At 39.9% G+C, this 23,161-nt stretch overlaps 1 protein-coding gene across 1 annotated transcript; it reads right to left on the reverse strand.

Annotated features, from left to right (window-relative positions):
- ZNF84 (zinc finger protein 84) lies at positions 1,823-16,572 on the reverse strand. Its single transcript, XM_018061461.1, has 4 exons — positions 16,419-16,572; positions 10,672-10,798; positions 9,316-9,411; positions 1,823-7,905 (listed from the first exon to the last, which is right to left on the reverse strand). Exons 1-4 carry the CDS (start codon positions 16,470-16,472, stop codon positions 5,933-5,935), a joined length of 2,250 nt encoding a protein of 749 aa, XP_017916950.1. The 5' UTR covers positions 16,473-16,572; the 3' UTR covers positions 1,823-5,932.

Genomic DNA, 23,161 nt, shown 5'->3' on the forward strand with positions numbered 1-23,161 from the left:
CCAGGCAAGAGTACTGGAGTGGGGTGCCATTGCCTTCTCCTTGCCAGTCTTTAAGAACACACTAATCTCTGCCACCCTCCCTGCTGAGCCCCTTACCTGGAATGCTATATATATATATATATATTTTTTTTTTTTTCATTTACTATCTTACCTGGGGAGTAAGTTTCAGAGCCATCCATCTGGCCTCCTCACCATGGTGGCCCTTAACAAAAGACCAGGGTTCCAATGCAGGGGTTACTCTAATGGCCGAGAATGTCAATCCTGTCCAACAGCAGTCTCTTCCACCAGGGCTGATTTGGCCACTACTGAATGTCTAAAATAAGAGACGAAGACTGAGCCCCCAGTATAGCACCATTACTAGGAGAGACCAACTAGCATTTGACTATTTTGGCCCTCAAAAGGCCAATGTTTGTCCTCACAGGAAAATCTAATATCCCAGGCATGTGTTTTCTTTCCTGCCCCCAGGGCCTCTGCCGGCACCACTATCCAAAGGCTTACAAAATGTCTGGTCAGCCAGTATGCTATCCCATATACACTGCATCAGTCCAGAGGACCCACTTTGCATTAAAGGATGTGCAAGACTATGTCCAGCACAAAAGGACCCACTGCATGTACCAGTAGCTGCTTCTGCAAGAGAGCTTTGGAACAGCCTCGTGAAAGCACAGTTGAAGCCCCAGCTCAGAAGCAATATTCTGACAGGACAGAGTGCTTCCCTTCAGAGTGCAGTCTACGAAATGGACAAAGGCAGTGCTGTGTTCTCAAAGTGGAAGAACCCAGCAGTGAGGGTAGGCCTCACCAACCACCACTACCAAAGACCCTCCAGGGGCCGTTGTGCTTCCTGGACACTCCACTCCAGGCTGCAGAGTTAAGAGGTCTCTGCACAGGAGACATACATTTCACCAGGGACAGAGCGTTTCCCACTTAATTAATAAAGACAGACACGACTTGAGGATTGTGCTCCTTATAACCTGGGACCAGCAGGAAAGAGGAGCTGTTGTCTATGCAGGTTATCTGATACATCATGAGGAGAATGGGCTGCCATCATACATGGGGCAGAGAATCTGAGTTGATGCAGGTAACCCACCGAGATCCTCCTTGGCGTTTCCTTGCCCACTTGTGATGGTAACTGGAGAAACACAGCAGCTTGGGTGTGAGAAGGGCATGGTGACCAGGGCCCTTAGGAATGAGGATCTTGCTCTCACTGACGTTAGCAATGGTGGCAGCTGTGAGAATCTGGAATGCGTAACAGGTGAGAGCAAACAGTTGCAACAAGAGGGCTGTAGTTCTTCCGGATTTCCCTCTTCTTAGTCTCTCTCTAGACAAACCCAACCTTGGAAGGGATGCTCTGTGCAGTTGTGGAGCTGAACCACCCAGATCCCTCTTCCAGGAACAACCTGCTGCCCAGAGGCAGGGACTCCCTCCACTTGTCAGTTTGTCCAGAGTTGGTCTCAGGGGAAAAGGGCTGCTTCACCTGAGATCACTCTCTCCTCAGGGCAGCCTGCCTCTACTGACTGACAGCTCAGGGTTGTAAGGGCCTGAATGTCATGCCAAATATGAGATACTTTTATGAGTGATTCTCTTCAGAGCCTCTGCTGGTCTGGCCAATGTCTCCACAACCTACAGTGCAGTTTTGACTTTTCCTTTGACCAATCCATTCCCTTCTCTTCTCCCATTACTTCATGTTGATTCTCAATAAACATCTTGCACCCCAAACTTCACCTCAGTATCTGCTTCCAGAGGCCGCAACTTATGATATAGTCTGACCTTGCTGTCAGTGAGGAGCAGCACTTGGGTTGTAATAATGAACACAACTTGAACCAGCTGAAACAAACATGGGGATTTATTATAAGGATATTTGGGATATCTCACAGAAAATCCAATAATCAAGGCAAGAAAATGGTAGAGATAAACCCAGACTTCAAGACAAGAACCAGATCCTGGAACCCAGCCAGGACGCTCATGACTTGGCTTCCGTGGTGGCTTCACACTTCTCTCATTGCAGCTATGCCTCCTCATGTGGTAGAAAACACAGCCACTGACACCACTCACATTTATGTACCAAAGCTTCAGTTGTTAACATTATATAGACAAATAAGAGAGTCCTAGCTTTCCAGAAGCTTCCTAATGGGAAAGAGAAAACATGCAACGATTTTATCACCAGTGAAATACATGTACAGGTTCACATAGGTTGAATAGCTATTAACAAGGAACAAGGGCATTTCAGTGGCAGTAGATTGACAAAAAAGCACACACACACAAAAGCATAAAGACAGATTGTAGAGATTGTAGAACTCTCAAGTAGGTTAAGGACACAAAAACAAAACAAAACCAAGACTGTAAGAGGAAAGATAAAGTATTCAGAAATTATGAACAGGTATGGTTTTGTATAAAAGTACTCATATACCACGAGGACATTACAGCTTCAGTCCACAATTGTATGTGTGTGTGTGTGTGTGCACGCACATGTGCTCAGTCATGTCCAGCTCTTTGCAACCTCATGGACTGTAGCCCACCAGGCTCCTCTGTCCATGGGATTTTCCAGGTAAATACTGGAGTGGGTTGCCATTCCTTCTCCAGGTGGATCTTCCTGATCCAGGGACCAAAGCCATGTCTCCTGTGTCTCCTACACTGGCAGGCAGATTCTTTACTGCTGAGCCACCTGGGAAGCCAAGTCTATAATTAGCCACATGGTATTTCAATAGAAGAGTATATAATCAGAATTGCATCTTAAAATAAATAGTATGTATATAAGTGCAAAAAATGAACTGAAAGTACGAAAAGGGCAAAAAATATGCATACAGCTGCTGAGTCATAGCTGAATTAGTTAATTGGCATGCAGGCCACCACTAGGTGCTCAGCATCTGAAAACTTGTTGGTATCATGTTTGTAGGCTAACAAACTCAATGAAATTGACAATCTGGGCACATACTGGAGTAAATGACCAAATGACTGAGATCTCCAGTGTAGAGTCCAAATGTCTATGGATGTATACTTTGCTATGTAATGCAGATGTTGGTAGATATGTCTGGTATTCTTTGGGTTCCTTTCATCTCAGGGTTCTACATGTGATCAAAAAGTCACATGAAATAAAAATGTCAGGAACATATATATCCATACAGATAATGGTGTCTGAAAATATCAAAGCCCACAAAGAAAAGCTGAACACAAGGCAATCCTGGTATAGGTCTCAGAATTCATAGATAGGACCTCCAGAAGATCCAGTATTTAATGTAAGGAATATAATAGAAAGTATGCTCTGCAGGATTGCTTCCACACCAGTGGAGGAACCTGGGAGGTGAACGAGGAAAGGGAAGGCGATGCTCCTCCTCAAGTATTCCATCTAAATCTCATTTATTGAGCTTCACAAAACCAAAAGTAAATCCAGCCTAACTTTAAAACTGGCTTTCTTGATGCAGCATTTGTAGTAGGAATCAGTGAGGGAAAATATATTTTTGTGGTTTACCAAGGTGTCTTAAAAATGTAACACTAAGAATCTCTAATTTCAGAATCAGAGGCCTCTTGCGACTCTTCAGAAGACAGAATGCCAAGTGAGTTCTACACCACACACTTGGGAGGTGGAACATCAGGTATTTTGATAAACAAAACCCCTGCTGCCAGCATCAGCCCTGGCACAGGATGACTGACATCAGACCCTTAGGAAACACATTTGCCCTTGGGATTCAATCAAAAGGCCAGTGAAGTTTCATCATCTCAAAAAGGAAGTTCTAAGATTAACTGCTTAATAGTTCAAAAATAATCTAGAACAGGAGTGAGCAAAACTAGGAAGTTTTTAGACAACAGACTCCTGGACCCAATCCAAGACCCAACAAGCCAATCACTGGGCTGAGGAAAGAGACCCAGGATAGATGGAAAAGAAAAAATGGAAAACAACAACAGCAACCCACAAAGTAAACCACCACACTGTAACTACTTGTTCTTTTACAAAGGTCTGTTTCACCAACCTGGTAAAATGACCTTAAGGTATTAGGGAGAAAAGTAGGAAGTCCATAAATTTATGTATGAATAAAAATTTGGGAAATAGGACTTTGTTGAAATTCTGGTACAACAGTTCATGAATTTACCCTCATTTATTTAATATTCCAATTTTCCAACAATGATGTAAAATTGTACGTAAAGAAAAAAATACTGCTAGAATCAAAGGTACCAAACACCACACTGTTAAAATGACTTGTGCATGAGAGAAGGCCTGATTTTTCCAAGTATGGAAACTAGACTAGACTTTTCTGAATTTCACCATCATACAAAAAACATAGTTGATTTTGTCAAACAACATTATAGAGAGATTGCTACAAAAGTCTAAATAAACCTAGGCATGGGCCATGCATTTTCAGAAGGAACCACCCTTATAAAATGGTAAGCACACATAGGAAATTTCTCTTGGTGCATGATATGACAGTTGAAAGGCAAGTGAAACACTAATATTTCCAATGATGAAATAATAAACACTTGTTTTCTGATACCTGTCTGGTAATCACAGAAATCTGCAGGAAGGCAAAATAGGCTTCCTGGGATACACAAAAAATATGGTTCTCACCACGAAATCCTCTATATTTTATATTCTCTGCATAGTGACTCTCAAGTACTAGTTTCTTCATCTAATTTTTACAGGATATTTTACGAAACACCAAAACATCATAGCAGCACACAATATTCATGACAATTCATCACAGTAAATTAAAATACAAGTTGTACGTGGGTGACATAGCACTTAAGATACACACACTGGATGCATGGAGGCACCTTGTTACATAAGGAGGGCATTCTGCTCAAAGTTAATGCCACTGAGCAGGAGTGCAGAGCCACAGTGCCCACTCCTCACAATTCACTCGTGCCATTCTGCAGTTCTACACTAGAATACTTATTAACCAGGTTATATATAAACTGTTTCTCAGAGTCTAGGATCCAAAAGACTTTATATAATGTTGGCTTTTGCTACTAAAGAGAAAGGTCAGTGACAACAACAGAGCCTTTTATTAACTAAGAAATCATAAGGAAATGTGTTGATATTACATGCTACTTATTGAGCAGTAAGACATATCCTATGAGTTACCATTTTTATAGTATTATTGAAATAGAAAAACCAGTGGCACATGGTATGTCTTCATAGACATCAGAGGCACTACAAGGCATGTACATCTCATGCTCCCAATTACATTACCATATGTAATTCCAAAATACAAAACACAGCCTGTGACACAGGAAAATAAGCCATTATTATATACCATGGAGAAATTTTGTATTCCAAAGACTCAATTTATTCACATTTTTAGAAACTTCATACTTGAGCCTTAATATAATTTAGAACCAGTTATTTTTGGTACCCATGTCTATAAAGAGTGCATGGCTTTCCATTATAGCATTATATCTAGGGGCATGTATTTCTAATGTCTCTAAACCACAGGATACAATATGGTGGGGTTACTTGCAGAAGATTGTCCCATATTTAGTATTTTCAAAGAATTCATTCCTGAGGGCATCTTCTTATGTACAATGAGCTGTTATTTCTTGACGAAAATATCACCTCACTTGCTGTATTCATGAAGTTTTCCTTAACTCACTGGAATAGGGTTCATTTTCAGTGGTAATTTTTCCAATGGCTAATGAAATTTGATCTCTGGAAAGCTTTCTGATAGTCACAGTATTCTTCTGTACTGTTAATTTTCTACTGTAAAAGGTTTGACAATGGTTTGAAATGTTTTTGAAATCCACTGCAATTCATAGGGTCATTCTACCTCTATGGATTCTAATATAAGAAACACATCAGTCTGCTGAAAGCTTCCCCGACATAACCTATTTAGAGTTCCTAACTTAAAAGTGTATTCAGACATATAATGTGATGTAACTATTATCTGAAAGATTTACCATAACTGATGAGGTAAGATCTCTTCAAAGACTAACATTAATACTATTCTTAGGATTTCTTTACTGTATGAGTTCTCCGATGATTAATGAGCTGTGACTTTTGGGAGAAGGCTTTCCCACATTCACTGCATTGAAAAGGTTTCTCTCCTGTATGGATTCTCTGATGATTAACAAGCTGTGACTTCTGAGAGAAGGCCTTTCTACATTCACTGCAACTGTAGGGTTTCTCTCCTGTGTGTGTCCTCTGATGTGGTATGAGATGTGACTTCCGAGAGAAGGCTTTGCCACAGTCGCTGCATTCAAAGGGTTTCTCTCCTGTATGTGTCCTCTGATGATTTATGAGACTTGACCTCTCCCTGAAGGCTTTCCTACATTCACTGCATTCATAAGGCTTTTCTCCTGTATGAGTTCTCTGATGTCTAATTAGTTCTGATTTTTCAAAGAAAGCTTTTTGACAAAGACTGCATCCATATGGTTTCTCTCCTGTGTGAATTCTCTGGTGAGTATTGAGCTGTGACTTCTGGGAGAAGGCTTTTTCACAGTCCCTGCATGCATAAGGTTTTTCTCCTGTATGGGTTCTCTGATGTGTTGCAAGGCTTGACTTTTCACCAAAGGCTTTCCCACATTCACTGCATTCATAGGGTTTCTCTCCTGTGTGTGTCCTCTGATGTGATATAAGATGTGACTTCTGACAAAAGGCTTTTCCACACTCACTGCACACATACGGTTTTTCTCCTGTATGAATTCTCTGGTGATTAGTGAGGCTTAATTTTTCACTGAAAGCTTTCCCACACTCACCACACTCGTAGGGTTTTTCACCTGTATGAGTTCTCTGATGTCTGACAAGCTGGGATTTCCTACTGAAAGCCTTCCCACACTTAGTGCATACAAACGGTTTCTCTCCTGTGTGTGTCATCTGATGTGATAAGAGGTGAGATTTCTGGGAAAAGGCTTTCCCACACTGGATGCATCCATGAGGCTTCTCTCCTGTATGGGTTCTCTGATGGTTAATAAGACTAGACCTCTCTCTGAAGGCTTTCCCACATTCACTGCACTCATAGGGTTTCTCTCCAGTATGAATTGTTTGATGTCTAATTAGCTCTGATTTCTCAAAGAAGGCTTTTCTACAATCGCTACATCCATAGGGTTTTGTTCCTGTGTGGGTCCTGTGATGTGTGACAAGCTGTGACTTCCTGCTGAAGGCTTTTCCACATTCTCTACATTCAAAAGGTTTCTCTCCTGTATGAATCCTTTGATGATTGATGAGATTTGACTTTTCACTAAAAGCCCTCCCACATTCAGTGCATCCATAGGGTTTCTCTCCTGTGTGTGTCCTCCAATGTGATATGAGATGTGACTTCCGGGAGAAGGCTTTCCCACACTCACCACATTCATATGGTTTCTCTCCTGTATGTGTCCTCTGATGGGATGTCAGCTGTGACTTTTGGGAGAAGGCTTTCCCACACTGGCTACAATTGTAAGGTTTCTCTCCTGTATGAGTTCTATGATGTGTAATAAACTGTGACTTCTGGGGAAAAGTTTTGCCACATTTACCACAGCCATAGGCTATTTCTCTTATATGTCTGCTCTGATGTTTAATGAGACTTGATTTCTTACTGAAGCGTTTCCTACATTCACTGCATTCATAGAGCTTCTCCCCTGAACGACTTCTGTGATATATGATGATCTGTGACTTCTTATAGCTAATTTTATCACATGCATAGTATTTTAACCAAGTATCAGTTTCCTCAGTCTTGGTATGGAGAAATAATTTATCAAATATGTTTAAGTCAGCTGGTTCCATTCTTCCATAGTTTGCTTTTGGAATAAGAAAATCTAAATGATGTTTTAAAATTAATCCATCTATGTCACCTTCTTTGTTTGATTTCCTTAAAGGAATAAAGTTCGTGCTCAGATTAAACTTTTTTCCAAGTGCATCACATTCATGATCTTGTTTCATATTTTTAAACTTCTTGTTATCCTTGTGCCAAGTCATGTGACCGTTTACTTGAAAGACTTGATCTATGAAGGAAAAAAAAAGTCCTATAAGTCCTTTCATAGTTGTGTTTATTGAATAAAAACCTAGAAATGCTATTTGATGGAATTAAGGCCTTTTAATGTTTAGTTTCCTAGTATGACTGCAATATCTAACCTCTAGGTATTGAAAAACACTTTAAACACTGTAAACAAGAACAGAAAGCAGACAGTAGATTAAGTTTAAATGAAACTGACCACCAACTTGGGGCAAAGGGAGTAATCACTGAACAGGCTACATGGGCTCACTCCACAGGTCCTCAGTGTCACCTGGCCCCCTTCAGCCACACTCAGAGGACACTGCAGCTCAGGTCAATTGTGGGACACAACCAGCATGCCCACATCTCTCCACCAAGAGACGGAGAGATGGGCTGCAAGTGCATTCTTGGGCCATGTGCAGGGATGCCAGATACTCTGGAGCCTTAATATTCCCTGGGGCAATACTCAGTCACTGAGAAACAGGAGACAGAGGGTGGTACTAGCTTTCTGGTTCCTCAGAGGGTTCCCAGAAGCACACTGTTCATGCATTTCTCACTTCCTCTTCTCCCACTAACACTGTAGAGATCACAGTCCCACTAAGTATCTCAGGGTCTGCTTTTGAGGGACCTTGAATTAAGTCAGTGTCACACAACAGGAAATGAGGAGGAGGGCCCAGCTCTTCAGAGCAGTGCTGGATGCTTGGTGGTGCCACGTAACTCACAAAAGAAGATGAGAACTGGGATCTACACTAGCTAGTAATTTCGGAAGTTCAGACTAGGCTTAGTTTAAAGTGGGAATAGAGAAGTCTTTCAAAAGATGTTTTGCAAAGGTAAAAAACTTAGTTAAAAAAAAAAAAAGGTAGAAAAGAGGTAATTCCATATACTCCATGTCTAAGCTACAGAAAAAGCACAACAGAACTTGACCAACTAAGGGGAGAAGTGGACCAACAGTTTGGGAGGAATAATAATCCACTTTCTGATATAATAAGGCTGAACAGAGAGGGTTTCACATCAGAGACACCCAAAGTGGGAAAAATAAAGCCCTGATGGTCAAGCACAGGTGTCTTTGACCACAGGAGAAGGGAGGACAGAAGGAGATTAACCACATCAGGGGACAGAATACCTAACAAAAAGTCAAAGTCCCAGATGTGAAAGACTGGGAATAACATCATGGGCCAAACCAGCTGGAAACATTTCACTTCAAGCTACGAGCAAAGAAGCCATATGTACTTCAAGCTATGAGCAAAGAAGCCACATGTAATGTGATTCACTTCAGTAGCTCATGTTAACTGTTCTGAATCACCATTAAGGGTTTGAGATTTTGAAAAGAGCCCTCTAAGGCACATTTCAAGGATGCCAAGCACCACCACCTGAGAATGACTTCCACCTTCTCTCCTCTGTCTGGTCTTCATACACTCACCTAACGAGTCTGAACTTGGAATTTCTCCATCTCCTGTCCATGGTTCTTCTCCTTGCTCCAACTTAAGGATGACACCAGGTTTCATAACTTCATAACCTGTTCAGGGAAAATCACAAAAACCTTGGCCCCTACTGCATGGCCTTTGAGGCCTCTGAAGAAGAAGCAAGGTTTGGAATTAGCTGACCCAGTGAAGCCACCCACATGAATACCAACAAAGTAAACAATCCTCAGAGGAATGGTAACAGTCTCCCCAGTGGATAATATGGTCTAAGAATCTTTGACTTCTATAACTCAAGTCCAAAACCATAAACCTTTCAGAGGCTCTGTAGTTGGTCTGCCCTGGTTCAAATTCAGGCTCTTTCATTTCCTAGCTGTCAGGCCTTGGGAAAAATACTTAACTCTTTTCTTTGTTTCAATTTCCTCATTAGAAGAAAAAAAAAATAGTGCAACACACCTGCCACACAGGATTACTCTTACAATTGAGCCAATATAAGAACAATATGTGAAATTCGGTAAATTACATGCCTCAGGAGCTTTGTTGCTGTTCAGTCACTCAGTCGTGTCCGACTATTTGTGACCCCATGGACTGCAGTATGCCAGGCTTCCCTGTCCTTTGCCATCTCTCAGAGCTTGCTCAAACTCATGTCCACTGAATCAGTGATGCCATCCAACCATATTCAATCTTTCCCAGCATCAGGGTCTTTTCTAATGAGTTGGCTCTTCATATTAGATGGCCAAAGTATTGGAGCTTCAGTTTCAGCATCAGTCCTTCCAATGAATATTCAGGATTGATTTCCTTTAGGATTGACTAGTTTGATCCTCTTGCAGTTCAAGTGACTCTCAAGAGTCTTCTCCAATACCACAGTTCAAAAGCATCAATTCTTCAACACTCAGCCTTCTTTATGGTCCAACTCTCACTCACATCCATATATGACAACTAGAAAAACCATAGCTTTGACAATATGGACCTTTGTTGGCAAAGCCTCAGGAGCCTCACTACCACTATTGCTATTAACTTCAGAGGTGGCACAATGAAATTAAGACTTCATTATTGGAAGGTGAGGTTCAAATACTTTCCCTGGGACTGTCATAGTCCAAGAACTTTGATTTCTAAAATTTAGGTCCAAAATCATTAAAAAATTTGCAAGTCCCAGAACTCTCAGAAACTAAAAAAGAACAAGCAAGGTACTAGACACAATATGAGATCTTCTGGGAAGTTTTTCTTTTTTTTCCCATGCCACAAAGCTCTCAAGATCATAGTTCCCTGACCAGGGATTGAACCCAGGCCCCCCTGAAGTAGAAGCACAGAGTTCTAACTGCTGGACTGTCAGGGAAGTCCTGGGTAGCTTTTCTTACCTAGGGACACGAGACTGCTATAATTCTCCAACATGACATCCTTGTATAAGTCCTTCTGATGGGGGTCCAGTAGCTGCCATTCCTTCTGGGTGAAGTCCACAGATAAATCTTCAAATGAGAATGACCCCTGTAAGAGCATAGTCCTAGTGAATCAGAAGCAGAAATCACTAGGTGATATAGGAAACAAGTATCAGAGCTTAAACACATCATTTTTATCATGGCAAGTTACAGAATGTCTATTGGGTCCCAACTTTTGCACTCTATTTTGTGGGATAAAAGGCAATTATGCATTCTTTCAACCTCTCATTTACATGAGAACTGAAATACATGAGTTTAAATTTTCCAAACCACTAACAAAGTTTTCACTGAATGTCAAATTTGGCACCAGAAGAGGCAGCAACAAAAGAAAGATAATAAAACAATATCCTCAAAAACTTCTTAGGTTGTAGACATATACAAATGTGTACACTTATAAATAAAGCAAGTTGCTTTAAGAGTTGAGGCAGAAAGTCCAGTGAGGGCATGACATGGGTCAGAGAGGGAGCCCAGCACTCCATCTATGGTCATATCAGTCTCTACTGAAGATGTGATACATGAAATAAAGTTTTAGGAAATTAGTAGTGGTTTCCATAGAAAGGGGATGCAAAAGCATTCTGAGTGACATCAGGTCCAAAATGGGGACCCAAACTGCTAGGGTAACACAGTATAACCAGTTCAGTCAAGACAAGGTCCCAGGGTACCTGTAGTGACTGGACTGCAGGCCACAGTGGGAGCAAGGCAGATGTGGTTACCACACCTTCTCACTGCTGACAATTAGCCATTAGAGATTTTACAGGATGGAAGTGATATAACCTAATTTACATTGCAGAAAGATATTCAGATATTAAAAAAATTAATTTTATTTATTTATTTTTATTTTTGACTGCTCTAGATCTTTGTTGCTGTGTGTGGCCTTTCTCTTGCTATAGTGCACAGGCTGCTCAGTGTGGTGGCTTCTCCTGTTGCAAAGCACAGGCTCTAGGGCACATGGGCTTTTGGTAGTTGTCGCATGCAGACTCTAGAGCAAGCAGGCTTAAGTAGTTGCAGCTCACAGGCTCTGGAGTGTAGGCTCTGTAGTTGTGGTGCATGGGCTCAGTTACCCCGTGGCATGAGGCATCTTCCCAGACTGGGGATCGAACCCCCATCTCCTACATTAGCAGGCAGATTCTTAACCAACGGACCACTAGGGAAGTCGTGGTATCTGGATTTTAAATCAAGATGGATTTCTGTCCCAAAGTCTCCTAAGATGACAAGAAAGCACAAACATACTCTTTCAAAAATTCAAAATACCACCAGAAAATAAGAAACCTGACTGTAAACAGCACATCACACACTTTGAGAGTGATGAAAGGGAAAAACCTACAATCAAGAATACTCTGCCTACCAAGCAATCTTGTTCAGATTTGACAGAAATCAAACACTTTACAGACTAAAGAAAACCTAAAAGAATTCAGCAGCACCAAACCAGCTTTACAACAAATGACAAAGGAATGTCTCAAGGTGAAAAAGAAAATTAAGAAACGAGAAAGTCCACCAGTAAAGGCAAACACACAGTAAAGCTGGTAATCCACACACAAAGCTGGTGAGAAGGTTAAAAGACAAAGCTGGTAAAATCATTTATCAATAAGCAGTTAAGGGATCATAAAATAGATGTAAAATATGGTAACAACAGTAATTGTGAGGGGAGGAGAACATAAATGCAGGCTTTTAAAAATGCATTTGAAATTAAAAGATGAGCAACTTAAAGTAATCACTTATATATACAGATTGCTATACAAAGACCTCATGGTAGCCACAAATCAAAACATCTGTAATAATAGATATACATACTAGAAAAGAAAAAGGGATACAAGCCTAACATTAAAGAGAGTCATCTAATCACAAGAGAAGAGAACAAAAGACAGGAAAAAGGAGACCTACAGAAACAAATCCAGAACTTCTCTGTTACAAGACAAAAGAGGACACTATATAATGATTAAGGGATCAATCCAAGAAGAAGATATAATAATTGTAAACACATATGCACCTAACATAGCACCTCAATGTATAATGCAAATGTTAACAGACATAAAGGGAGAAACTGACAGTAACACAATAATGTGCTGTGCTGCTGTGTTCAGTCACTTCAGTCATATCCAACTCTTTGCAACCCTATGGACTGTAGCCCACCATGCTCCTCTGTTCACTGGATTCTTTAGACAAGAATACTGGAGTGGGTTGCCATTTCGTTCTCCAGAGGATCTTCCTGATCTAGGGTTTGAACTTGCCATCTCCTGTGTCTCCTGCATTGCATGTGGATTCTTTACCGCTGGGCCACTGGTTTTATATATTACACCCACACACAAACACATAAAATAGGGGACTTTAACACTTCACTTACATCAATGGACAGATCATGTAGACTAAAGAATCAGTAAGGAAACACTGGCCTTAAAAAACAGACTAAACTAGTTAATATAAACATAGAGAACATTACACTCAAGACCAGCAGAATATACAATCTTTTCAAAAGCATATGGAACATTCTCCAGATCACTGCAAAACAAGCCTGCATAATTTTAAGAAAACTGAAATCATATCAAGCATCTTTTGCAACCACAACATGGTTGACGTTAGAAATCAACTGCAAGGAAAAAAAAAAAAAACTGCAAAAAACACAAGCACATGGAAGCTGTAATATGCCAGTGATTCAATGGACCACTGAACAAATCAAGGAGGAAAAAAAAAACCTAGAGACAAATGAAAATAAAAACATGATGACCCCAAACCTACGGGATGCAGCAAAAACAGTTCTAAGAGAGAAGTTTACAGTGATACAAGCTTACTTCAGAAAACAAGAAAAATCTCAAATAAACAAGCCAACCTTACATGTGAAGCAACTAAAGAAAGAAAAACAAAATCCAAAGTTAGTAGAAAGAAATCATACAGATCAGAAGAGAAATACCTGAAATAGAGATAAGGGAAGAAAAAACAAAAAAGGAAAAGATCAATGAAACTAAAAATTGGTTTTTTGAAGAGACAAAACTGACAAACCTTTAGCCAGACTCATCAGGAAAAAAGGGAGAGGGCCCAAATCAATAAACTCAGAAATGAAGTTACAACCAACACTACAGAAATAGAAAGGCTCATAAGAGACCACTACAAGTAACTATATACCAATAAAATGGTCAACTTGGAAGAAATGCAAGAAAAAGACATAAAAAGGCAAAATGGTTGTCTGAGAAAGCCTTACAAATAGCTGAGAAAAGAAGAGAAGTGAAAGGCAAAGGAGAAAAGGAAAGATATACCCATATGAATGCAGAGTTCTAAAGAATAGCAAGGAGAGATAAGAAAGCCTTCCTCAGTGATCAGTGCAAAGAAATAGAGGAAAACGATGGAATGGGAAAGACTGGAGATCTTTTCAAGAAAATTAGAGATACCAAGGGAACATTTCATGCAAAGATGGGCTCAATAAAGGACAGAAATGGTATGGACCTAATAGAAACAGAAGATATTAAGAAGAGGTGGCAAGAACATACAGAAGAACCATATAAAAAACATCTTCCTGACCCAGATAACCATGATGGTGTGATCACTCACAAAGAGCCAGACATCCTGAAATGTGAAGTCAAGCGGTCCTTAGGAAGCATCTCTACGAACAAAGCTAGGGGAGGTGATGGAATTCCAGTTGATGTATTTCAAATCCTGAAAGATGATGCTGTGAAAGTGCTACACTCAATATGCCAGCAGATTTTGAAAACTCAGCAGTGGCCACAGGACTGGAAAAGGTCAGTTTTCATTCCAATCCCCAAAAAGAGCAATGCCAAAGAATGCCCAAACTACTACACAATTGCACTATCTCACACGCCAGCAAAGTAATGGTCAAAATTCTCCAAGCCAGGCTTCAACAGTACGTGAACTGTAAAATTCAAAATGTTCAAGCTGGATTTAGAAAAGGCAGAGGAGCCAGAGATCAAATTGCCAACATCTGCTGGATCATGGAAAAAACAAGAGTTCCAGAAAAACATCTACTTTTGCTTTACTGACTATGCCAAAGCCTTTGACTGTGTAGATCACAACAAACTGTGCAAAATTCTTCCAGAGATGGGAATACCAGACCACCTTATCTGCATCCTGAGAAATCTGTATGCAGGTCAAGAACCAACAGTTAGAACCGAACATGGAACAACAGACTGGTTCCAAATTGGGAAAGGAGTATGTCAAGGCTGTATATTGTCACTCCGCTTATTTAACTTATATGCAGAGCACATCATGTGAAATGCTGGGCTGGATGAAGCACAAGCTGGAATCAAGATTGCCAGGAGAAATATCAATAACCTCAGGTATGCAGATGATACCACCCTTATGGCAGAAAGTTGACAGGAACCAAAGAGCCTCTTGATAAAAGTGAACAAGGAGAGTGAACAAGTTGGCTTAAAACTCAACATTCAGAAAACCAGGATCATGGCATCTGGTCCCATCACTTCATGGCAAATAGATGGGGAAACAATGGAAAGAGTGACAGACTTTATTTTGGGGGTCTCCAAAATCACTGCAGATAGTGACTGCAGCCATGAAATTAAAAGATGCTTGTTCCTTGAAAAGCATCTTTTCAAGAAAAGCTATGACCAAGGTAGACAGCACATTAACAAGCAGAGACATTACTTTTCCAACAAAGGTCCATCTAGTCAAAGCTACGGTTTTTCCAGTAATCATCTATAGATGTGAGAGTTGGACTATAAAGAAAGCTGAGCACCAAAGAATTGATGCTTTTGAACTGTGATGTTGGAGAAGACTCATGAGTGTCCCTTGGACTGCAAGGAAATCAAGCCAGTCAATCCTAAAGGAAGTCAGTCCCGAATATTCATTGGAAGGACTGATGCTGAAGCTGAAGCTCAGTACTTTGGCCACCTGATGCAAAGAACTGACATTAGGAAAGAGCCTGATGCTGGAAAGATTGAAGGCAGGTGGAAAAGGGGACAACAGAGGATGTGATGGTTGGATGGCATTACCAACTTGACGGACTTGAGTTTGAGCAAGTTGCAGGAATTGTGATGGACAGGGAAACCTGGCGTGCCGCAGTCCATGGGGATGCAAAGAGTCAGACACGACTGAGTGACTGAACTGAACTGGAAGAAATGGAAAAATTCTTAGCAAAGTATAATCTCTTAAGACTGAACCAGAAAGAAATAGAAGATATGAACAGATCAATTACCAGTAATGAGATTGAATTAGTAATTTTAAAACTACCAACAATAAAAGTCCAGAAGCAGATGACTTCACAGGTGAATTCTACCAAACATTTAAAGAGTTAATACCTATCCTTATGAAACTATTCCAAAACTTGCAGATGAACACTTCCAAACTCATTCTATGAGGCCATCATCACCCTGATACCTAAACCAGACAAAGGTATCACACACAAATAAAGAGAATTACAGGCTGATATCACTGATAAACATAGATGCAAAAATCCTCATAAAAATACTAGCAATGTGAATCCAACAATATAGTAAAAGGATGGATCATACACCATGATCAAAAGGAGTTTAACTCAGGGAGAGAAGGATTTTTCAGTATCTGCAAATCAATCAACATGATATACCACATTAACAAACAATAGAATAAAAACCATATAATCATCTCAATAGATGTAAAAAAGGCTTTTGACAAAATTTAACAACCATTTATGATAAAAACTCCAAAAAGTAAGCATAGGGGAAACATACCTCAACACAATAAAGGCCATATATGACAAACCCACAGCTACCATCATATTCCATGGTGACAAGCTGAAAGTATCCCTTCTAAGATGAGGAACAAGACAAAGATGCCCACTCTTGCCACTTTTATTCAACAGTTTTGGAAGTCCTAGCCATGGCAATCAGAGAAGAAAAAGAAATAAAAGGAATCCAAATCTGAAAAGAAGAAGTAAAATTATCAGTTTTCAGAAGATATAATACTATACATTGTTGTTTAGTTGTTCAGCCATATCTGACTCGTTTGCAACCCCATGGACTATAGCCCACTAAGCTCCTCTGTCTGGGACCCCCTGGGATTTCCCAGGCAAGAATACTGGAGTGGGTTGCCATTTCCTTCTCCAGGGTATCTTCCCAACCCAGGGACTGAACCCTTGTCTACTGCCAAGTCTCCTGCAGTGCAGGCAGATTCTTCACTGCGGAGCCACTGGGGAAGTCCCTGATACTATACACAGAGAGTCCTAAAGATGCCACCAGAAAACTACCAGAACTCATCAATAAATTTGGTAGAGTTTCAGGATACAAAATAAATACACCAAAATCCATTGCATTTCTATATACGCAAGAATACACAGAACTGTACAAAAAAGATCTTCATGACCCAGATAATCATGATGATGTGATCACTAATCTAGAGCCAGACATCTTGGAATGTGAAGTCAAGTGGGCCTTAGAAAGCATCACTAAGAACAAAGCTAGTGGAGGTGATGGAATTCCAGTTGAGCTGTTTCAAATCCTAAAAGATGATGTTGTGAAAGTGCTGCACTCAATATGCCAGCAAATTTGGAAAACTCAGCAGTGGCCACAGGACTGGAAAAGGTCAGTTTTCATTCCAATGCCAAACAAAGGCAATGCCAAAGTATGCTCAAACTACCACACAATTGCATTCATCTCACATGCTAGTGAAGTAATGCTCAAAATTCTCCAAGCCAGGCTTCAGCAATATGTGAACCGTGAACTCCCTGATGTTCAAGCTGGTTTTAGAAAAGGCAGAGGAACCAGAGATCAAATTGCTAACATCCACTGGATCATGGAAAAAGCAAGAGAGTTCCAGAAAAACATCTATTTCTGCTTTATTGACTATGCCAAAGCCTTTGACTGTGTGGATCACAATAAACTGTGGAAAATTCTGAAAGAGATGGGAATACCAGACCACCTAACCTGCTTCTTGAGAAATCTGTATGCAGGTCAGGAAGCAACAGTTAGAACTGGACATGGAACAACAGACTGGTTCCAAATAGGAAAAGGAGTTCGTCAAGGCTGTATATTGGCACCCTGCTTATTTAACTTATATGCAGAGTACATCATGAGAAATGCTGGACTGGAAGAAGCACAAGCTGGAATCAAGATTGTTGGGAGAAATATCAATAACCTCAGATATGCAGATGACACCATCCTTATGGCAGAAAGTGAAGAGAAGCTAAAAAGCCTCTTGATGAAAGTGAAAGAGGAGAGTGAAAAAGTTGGCTTAAAGCTCAACATTCAGAAAACGAAGATCATGGCATCCAGTCCCATCACTTCATGGGAAATAGATGGGGAAACAGTGGAAACAGTGTCAGACTTTATTTTTTGGGGCTCCAAAATCACTGCAGATGGTGACTGCAGCCATGAAATTAAAAGACGCTTACCCCTTGGAAGAAAAGTTATGACCAACCTAGATAGTATATTCAAAAGCAGAGACATTACTTTGCCAACAAAGGTCCGTCTAGTCAAGGCTATGGTTTTTCCAGTGGTCCTGTATGGATGTGAGAGTTGGACTGTGAAGAAGGCTGAGCACCGAAGAATTGATGCTTTTGAACTGTGGTGTTGGAGAAGACTCTTGAGGGTCCCTTGGACTGCAAGGAGATCCAACCAGTCCATTCTGAAGGAGATCAGCCGTGGGATTTCTTTGGAAGGAATGATGCTAAAGCTGAAGCTCCAGTACTTTGGCCACCTCATGCGAAGAGTTGACTCATTGGAAAAGACTCTGATGCTGGGAGGGATTGGGGGCAAGAGAAGAAGGGACGACTGAGGATGAGATGGCTGGATGGCATCACGGACTTGATGGATGTGAGTCTGAGTGAACTCCGGGAGATGGTGATGGACAGGGAGGCCTGGCGTGCTGCGATTCATGGGGTTACAAAGAGTCGGACATGACTGAGCGACTGAACTGAACTGAACTGAATAATGAAATATCAGAAAGAGAAATTAAGGAAACAATCCCATTTACCACTGCATCAAAAAGAAGAAAATATCTAGAAATAAACTGATCTAAGGAGGCAAAAGACCTGTGCTCTGAAAACTACAAGATGCTGATGAAAAAAAAGGTGATACAAATAGATGGAAAGATACACTATGTTCTTGCATTGGAAGAATCAATACTGTTAAAATGACCATAATACTCAAGACAATCTACAGATTCAATGTAACCCCTATGAAATTAGGGCATTTTTTTCACAGAACTATTAATAGAATAAACAGTATTAAAATATGTATAGAAACATAAAAGATCCCAAATAATCAGTAAAGAATCTTTAATAGAGCTGGATGAATCACACCCTCCGACTTCAGACTATACTACAAAGGTACAGTAATCAAAACATTATGGTACTGGCACAAAAGCAGATATATACATAAATGAAACTAGATAGAAAGCCTAGAAACATACCCACACACTAGGGTCAATTAATCTACAACAAAGTAGGGGAAAACATACAACAAAGAAAAGATAATCTTATCAATATGCAGTGCTAAGAAAACTGGGCAGTTACACATAAATGAAAGTAGAACCTTCTCTAACACCACATATGAAAATACACTCAAAATGGATTAAAGACCTAAATGTGAGACTGGATACTATAAAACTCCTTGAGGAAAACACAGGGAGAATACTTTTTGATATAAATCTCAAAAATAATTTTTTGGATCTGTCTCCTAGAGTAATGGAAATAAAGCAAAAATGAACAAACTGGATCTAATTAAACATAAAATCTTTTGCACAGCAAAGGAAACCAGAAACAACATTTAAAGACAACCTACAGAATGGAAGAAAATATTTGCAAATGATGTGACTGACAAGGTCTTAGTTTCCAAAATATACAAACAGCTCATAAAGCTCAATATCAAAAAAACAAACAATTCAATCAAAAAATGGGGCAGAAGACATTAGTAGACATTTTTCCAAAGAAGACATATAGATGGTCCAAAAGCACATGAAAAGATGTGCACCATCACTAATTATTTAAAAAGTGCAAATCAAAACTACAATAAGGCATCACCTCACAGCAGACAGAATGGCCATCATCAAAAAGGCTAAAAATAATAAATGCTGGCGAGGGCATGGATCAAATGGAACCCTCCTACACTGTTGGTTGGAATGTAAATTTGTGTAGCCACTCTGGAAAACAGTATGGAGGCTCCTTAAGAAACTAATAATAGAGTCACCACAGACTTGGCAATCTCACTCCTGGGCATATATCCAGAAAAGATTAAAACTCTTATTTGCAAAGATACATGTGCCTCTTAAGTTCACAGCAGCACTATTTACAATAGCCAAGGCATAGAAGTGATCTCAATGTCCACGGAAAAATGAATGGATAAAGATATGGTATATATATACAGTGGAATACCAGTCATAAAAAAGAATGAAATCATGCCATTTGTAGCAACATGGATGGACCTAGAGATTATCATGCTGAGAAGTAAGTCAGATAGAGAAGGACAAATATTATATATCACTTATAAGTGGAATCTAAAAAAGTAATACAAATGAACTTATTTATTAAACAGAAACAAACTCACAAATATAGAAAACAAACTTATGGCTACTAAAAGGGTAAGGAGGGAAATGTGAAGGGATAAATTAGAAGTTTGGGATTAACATATACACACTACTATATATAAAATCCCATTGATAACCAACAAGGACCTGCACAGGGAGCTATATTCAGTATCTATAATACCCTATAATGAAAAAGAATCTGAAAAAGAATATATGTATATATATATATATGCATATACATATAAACGCTATAACCTGAAAGTAACACAACATTGTAAAATCACCTATACTTTAATAAAATACTTATAAGTGATTGTTCATATTAGTACTACTTATAGAAATTTATTTATATAACAAATATACCAAAAAGTATAAATATTCCAAGTGTCCATCAAGTGGTGAATGGATAAATAAAAAATGATATATTCAATACAATGGAATACTATTCAACAATAAGAATGTGTTTCTGACATATACTAAAACATAGATGGACCTCAAAAACACTATGCTAATTGAAAGAAGCTAGAAACAAAAGATTATGCTTTTATAAAAATCAATTTATATGATATTTCCAAAAGGAAAACCTGTATAGACAGCAAGCAAATTAGTGGTTGCTTCAGGCCGGGGATGGGAGGAGAAACCGACTGCAAATGTCACAAAGATTCTCTTGGGATGATAGAACCCTTCTAATACTGGATTTTGATGATGGTTATATAATACAAAGTTGCTAAAAAATTACTGAATTATATACTTGTCAGTGATGTCAGTGGATCCTACTGACATAGTTCAATAATGGTGTTAAAAAGATAATATTAATTTATGCCAACATACATGGTAACTTAGATAAAATAGATATATTTCTTGGAAGACAATGTACTCAAAAGTGACAGAAGAAAGAAGGTCTGAATTAGTCCTTTAACTATTACAGGAATTGACCCTCACAATTAAAAACCTTCCTTCAAAAAAACCGCAAGTTTTAGATGGCTTCAGAGGTGAATCCTTCCCAACATTCAAGGAATAAATAAAATGATCTCATATAAATTCTTTCAGAGAATAAACAGTGCAAACTTCTCAATTCATTTTGTAAGGCCAGCAGACCTCTAATCCCAAATGAGACATGAACACAACAAAAGAACATTACAAGCTCTTAGAGAATCAAAATTCCTAACAAAGTGTTAGCAAACTGAATTTAGCCATGCAGAAAAGGGGCTTCCCTGGTGGCTCAGATGGTAAAAAATCTGCCTGCAACGCAAGAGACCTGGGTCTGATTCTTGGGTTGGGAAGACCTCCTGGAGAAGGGAATGGCTATCCACTTCAGTATTCTTGCCTGAAGAATCCCATGGACAGAGGAGCCTGGAGGGCTACCGTCCATGGGGTTGCAAAGAGTTGGACGCGACTGAGCAATTAACAAACACACATGCATAAAAAGTATAATGTGGCCTGACCAAATGAAGTTTCTTTCAGTTATTTAAGATACTGATTCTGAAATCACTATTATATTAACAGAATAAAGGAGAAAAGCCATTATCATTTCAAAATGCAGAAAAGGCATATTGTGAAAATCTGTTCATTGTAAAATACTATCAACAAACTAGAAATAGAAGGAAATTTAATCTGATAATCATAATCTATAAAATATGTACAGCTAGCATCATCAGTTCAGTTCAGTTCAGTCGCTCAGTCGTGTCTGACTTTTTGCAACCCCATGATCGCAGCACGCCAGGCCTCCTTGTCCATCACCAACTCCCGGAATTCACTCAGACTCACGTCCATCGAGTCAGTGATGCCATCTAGCCATCTCATCCTCTGTCGTCCCCTTCTCTTCCTGCCCCCATTAGAGACTTTTCCAATGAGTCAACTCTTCGAATGAGGTGGCCAAAGTACTGGAGTTTCAGCTTCAGCATCATTCCTTCCAAAGAAATCCCAGGGCTGATCTTCAGAATGGATTAGTTGGATCTCCTTACAGTCCAAGGGACTCTCAAGAGTCTTCTCCAACACCACAGTTCAAAAGCATCAGTTCTTTGGCACTCAGCTTTCTTCACAGTCCAATTCTCACATCCATACATGACCACAGGAAAAACCATAGCCTTGACTAGATGGACCTTTGTTGGCAAAGTAATGTCTCTGCTTTTCAATACACTATCTAGGTTCATACTTAATGGTACAACACTGAGTGTTTGGTCTCTGAGGACTAGAATAGCACTGTCCAATAGAATTCCTTGTGACGACTGAAATGCTCATATCTAGATCATCCAATATAGTCACTGGCAGTCACCAGTGTCTACTGAATATGTCAAAGGTGACTAGAATCTGACTTTTCTATTTTACTTAATTTTAACTAAACAGTATGTGAAGCTAATGGCTATAGGTTATATAACTGGTTTTTGTGCCGTTTTTTGGGATGGCAGGTTTCTGTGCTGTTAGTGGTGGGTCCCTCCTGAGTTTATGGAACAAGGTAACTCATGGTGGGCTGCTGGAGTCTCCAGGTGAGCACTGGCCATGCTGGAAGAACCAACCATTGGATTGGAGGGTTGCGGCTTTCAGAGAGATGCTATCAGTCCAACCTCCACGGAGCAGACAGGACTGGAGGCTGAGTTCCATCAAATGGCCAGGGATTTAATCAATCATACCTACATAGTGGACACCCAATAAAAACTCTGGATATTTCTGCCTCAGGTTAGCTTTCTGGCTGGTAAGCAGACACACACCAGGAGGATGATGTATCCTGATTCCATGGGGAGAGGGCACAGCAGCTCTGTGTTTGGGACACTGCCAGACCTCACTCTGTGTCTCTTCATTTGGCTGGTCCTAACTTGTGTCCTTTGTAATAAAACTAGTTTTAGGTATAGCACTTTCCTAAGTTTTGTGAACTGTTCCATTGAACCTGAGGGGGTCATAGGAACCCCCCAAATTTGCAGCCAGTTGGACAGAAGTGTTGTGTGTGGCCTGAGGA

The sequence above is a fragment of the Capra hircus genome, chromosome 17, assembly GCF_001704415.2.
Source record: "Capra hircus breed San Clemente chromosome 17, ASM170441v1, whole genome shotgun sequence".
Taxonomy (NCBI): Eukaryota; Metazoa; Chordata; class Mammalia; order Artiodactyla; family Bovidae; genus Capra; species Capra hircus.

Bases quoted from the DNA above. Each gene is read 5' to 3' on its own strand.
- ZNF84 (XM_018061461.1), bottom strand. From the start codon at position 16,472: ATGGAATATGATGGTAGCTGTGGGTTTGTCATATATGGCCTTTATTGT. The intron at 10,799-16,418 runs GTATGTTTCCCC...ATGCTCTTACAG, and splicing joins ATGGCCTTTATTGTGTTGAG to GGGTCATTCTCATTTGAAGA. The intron at 7,906-9,315 runs GTGAGTGTATGA...TTTCCTTCATAG, and splicing joins TCCAAGTTCAGACTCGTTAG to ATCAAGTCTTTCAAGTAAAC.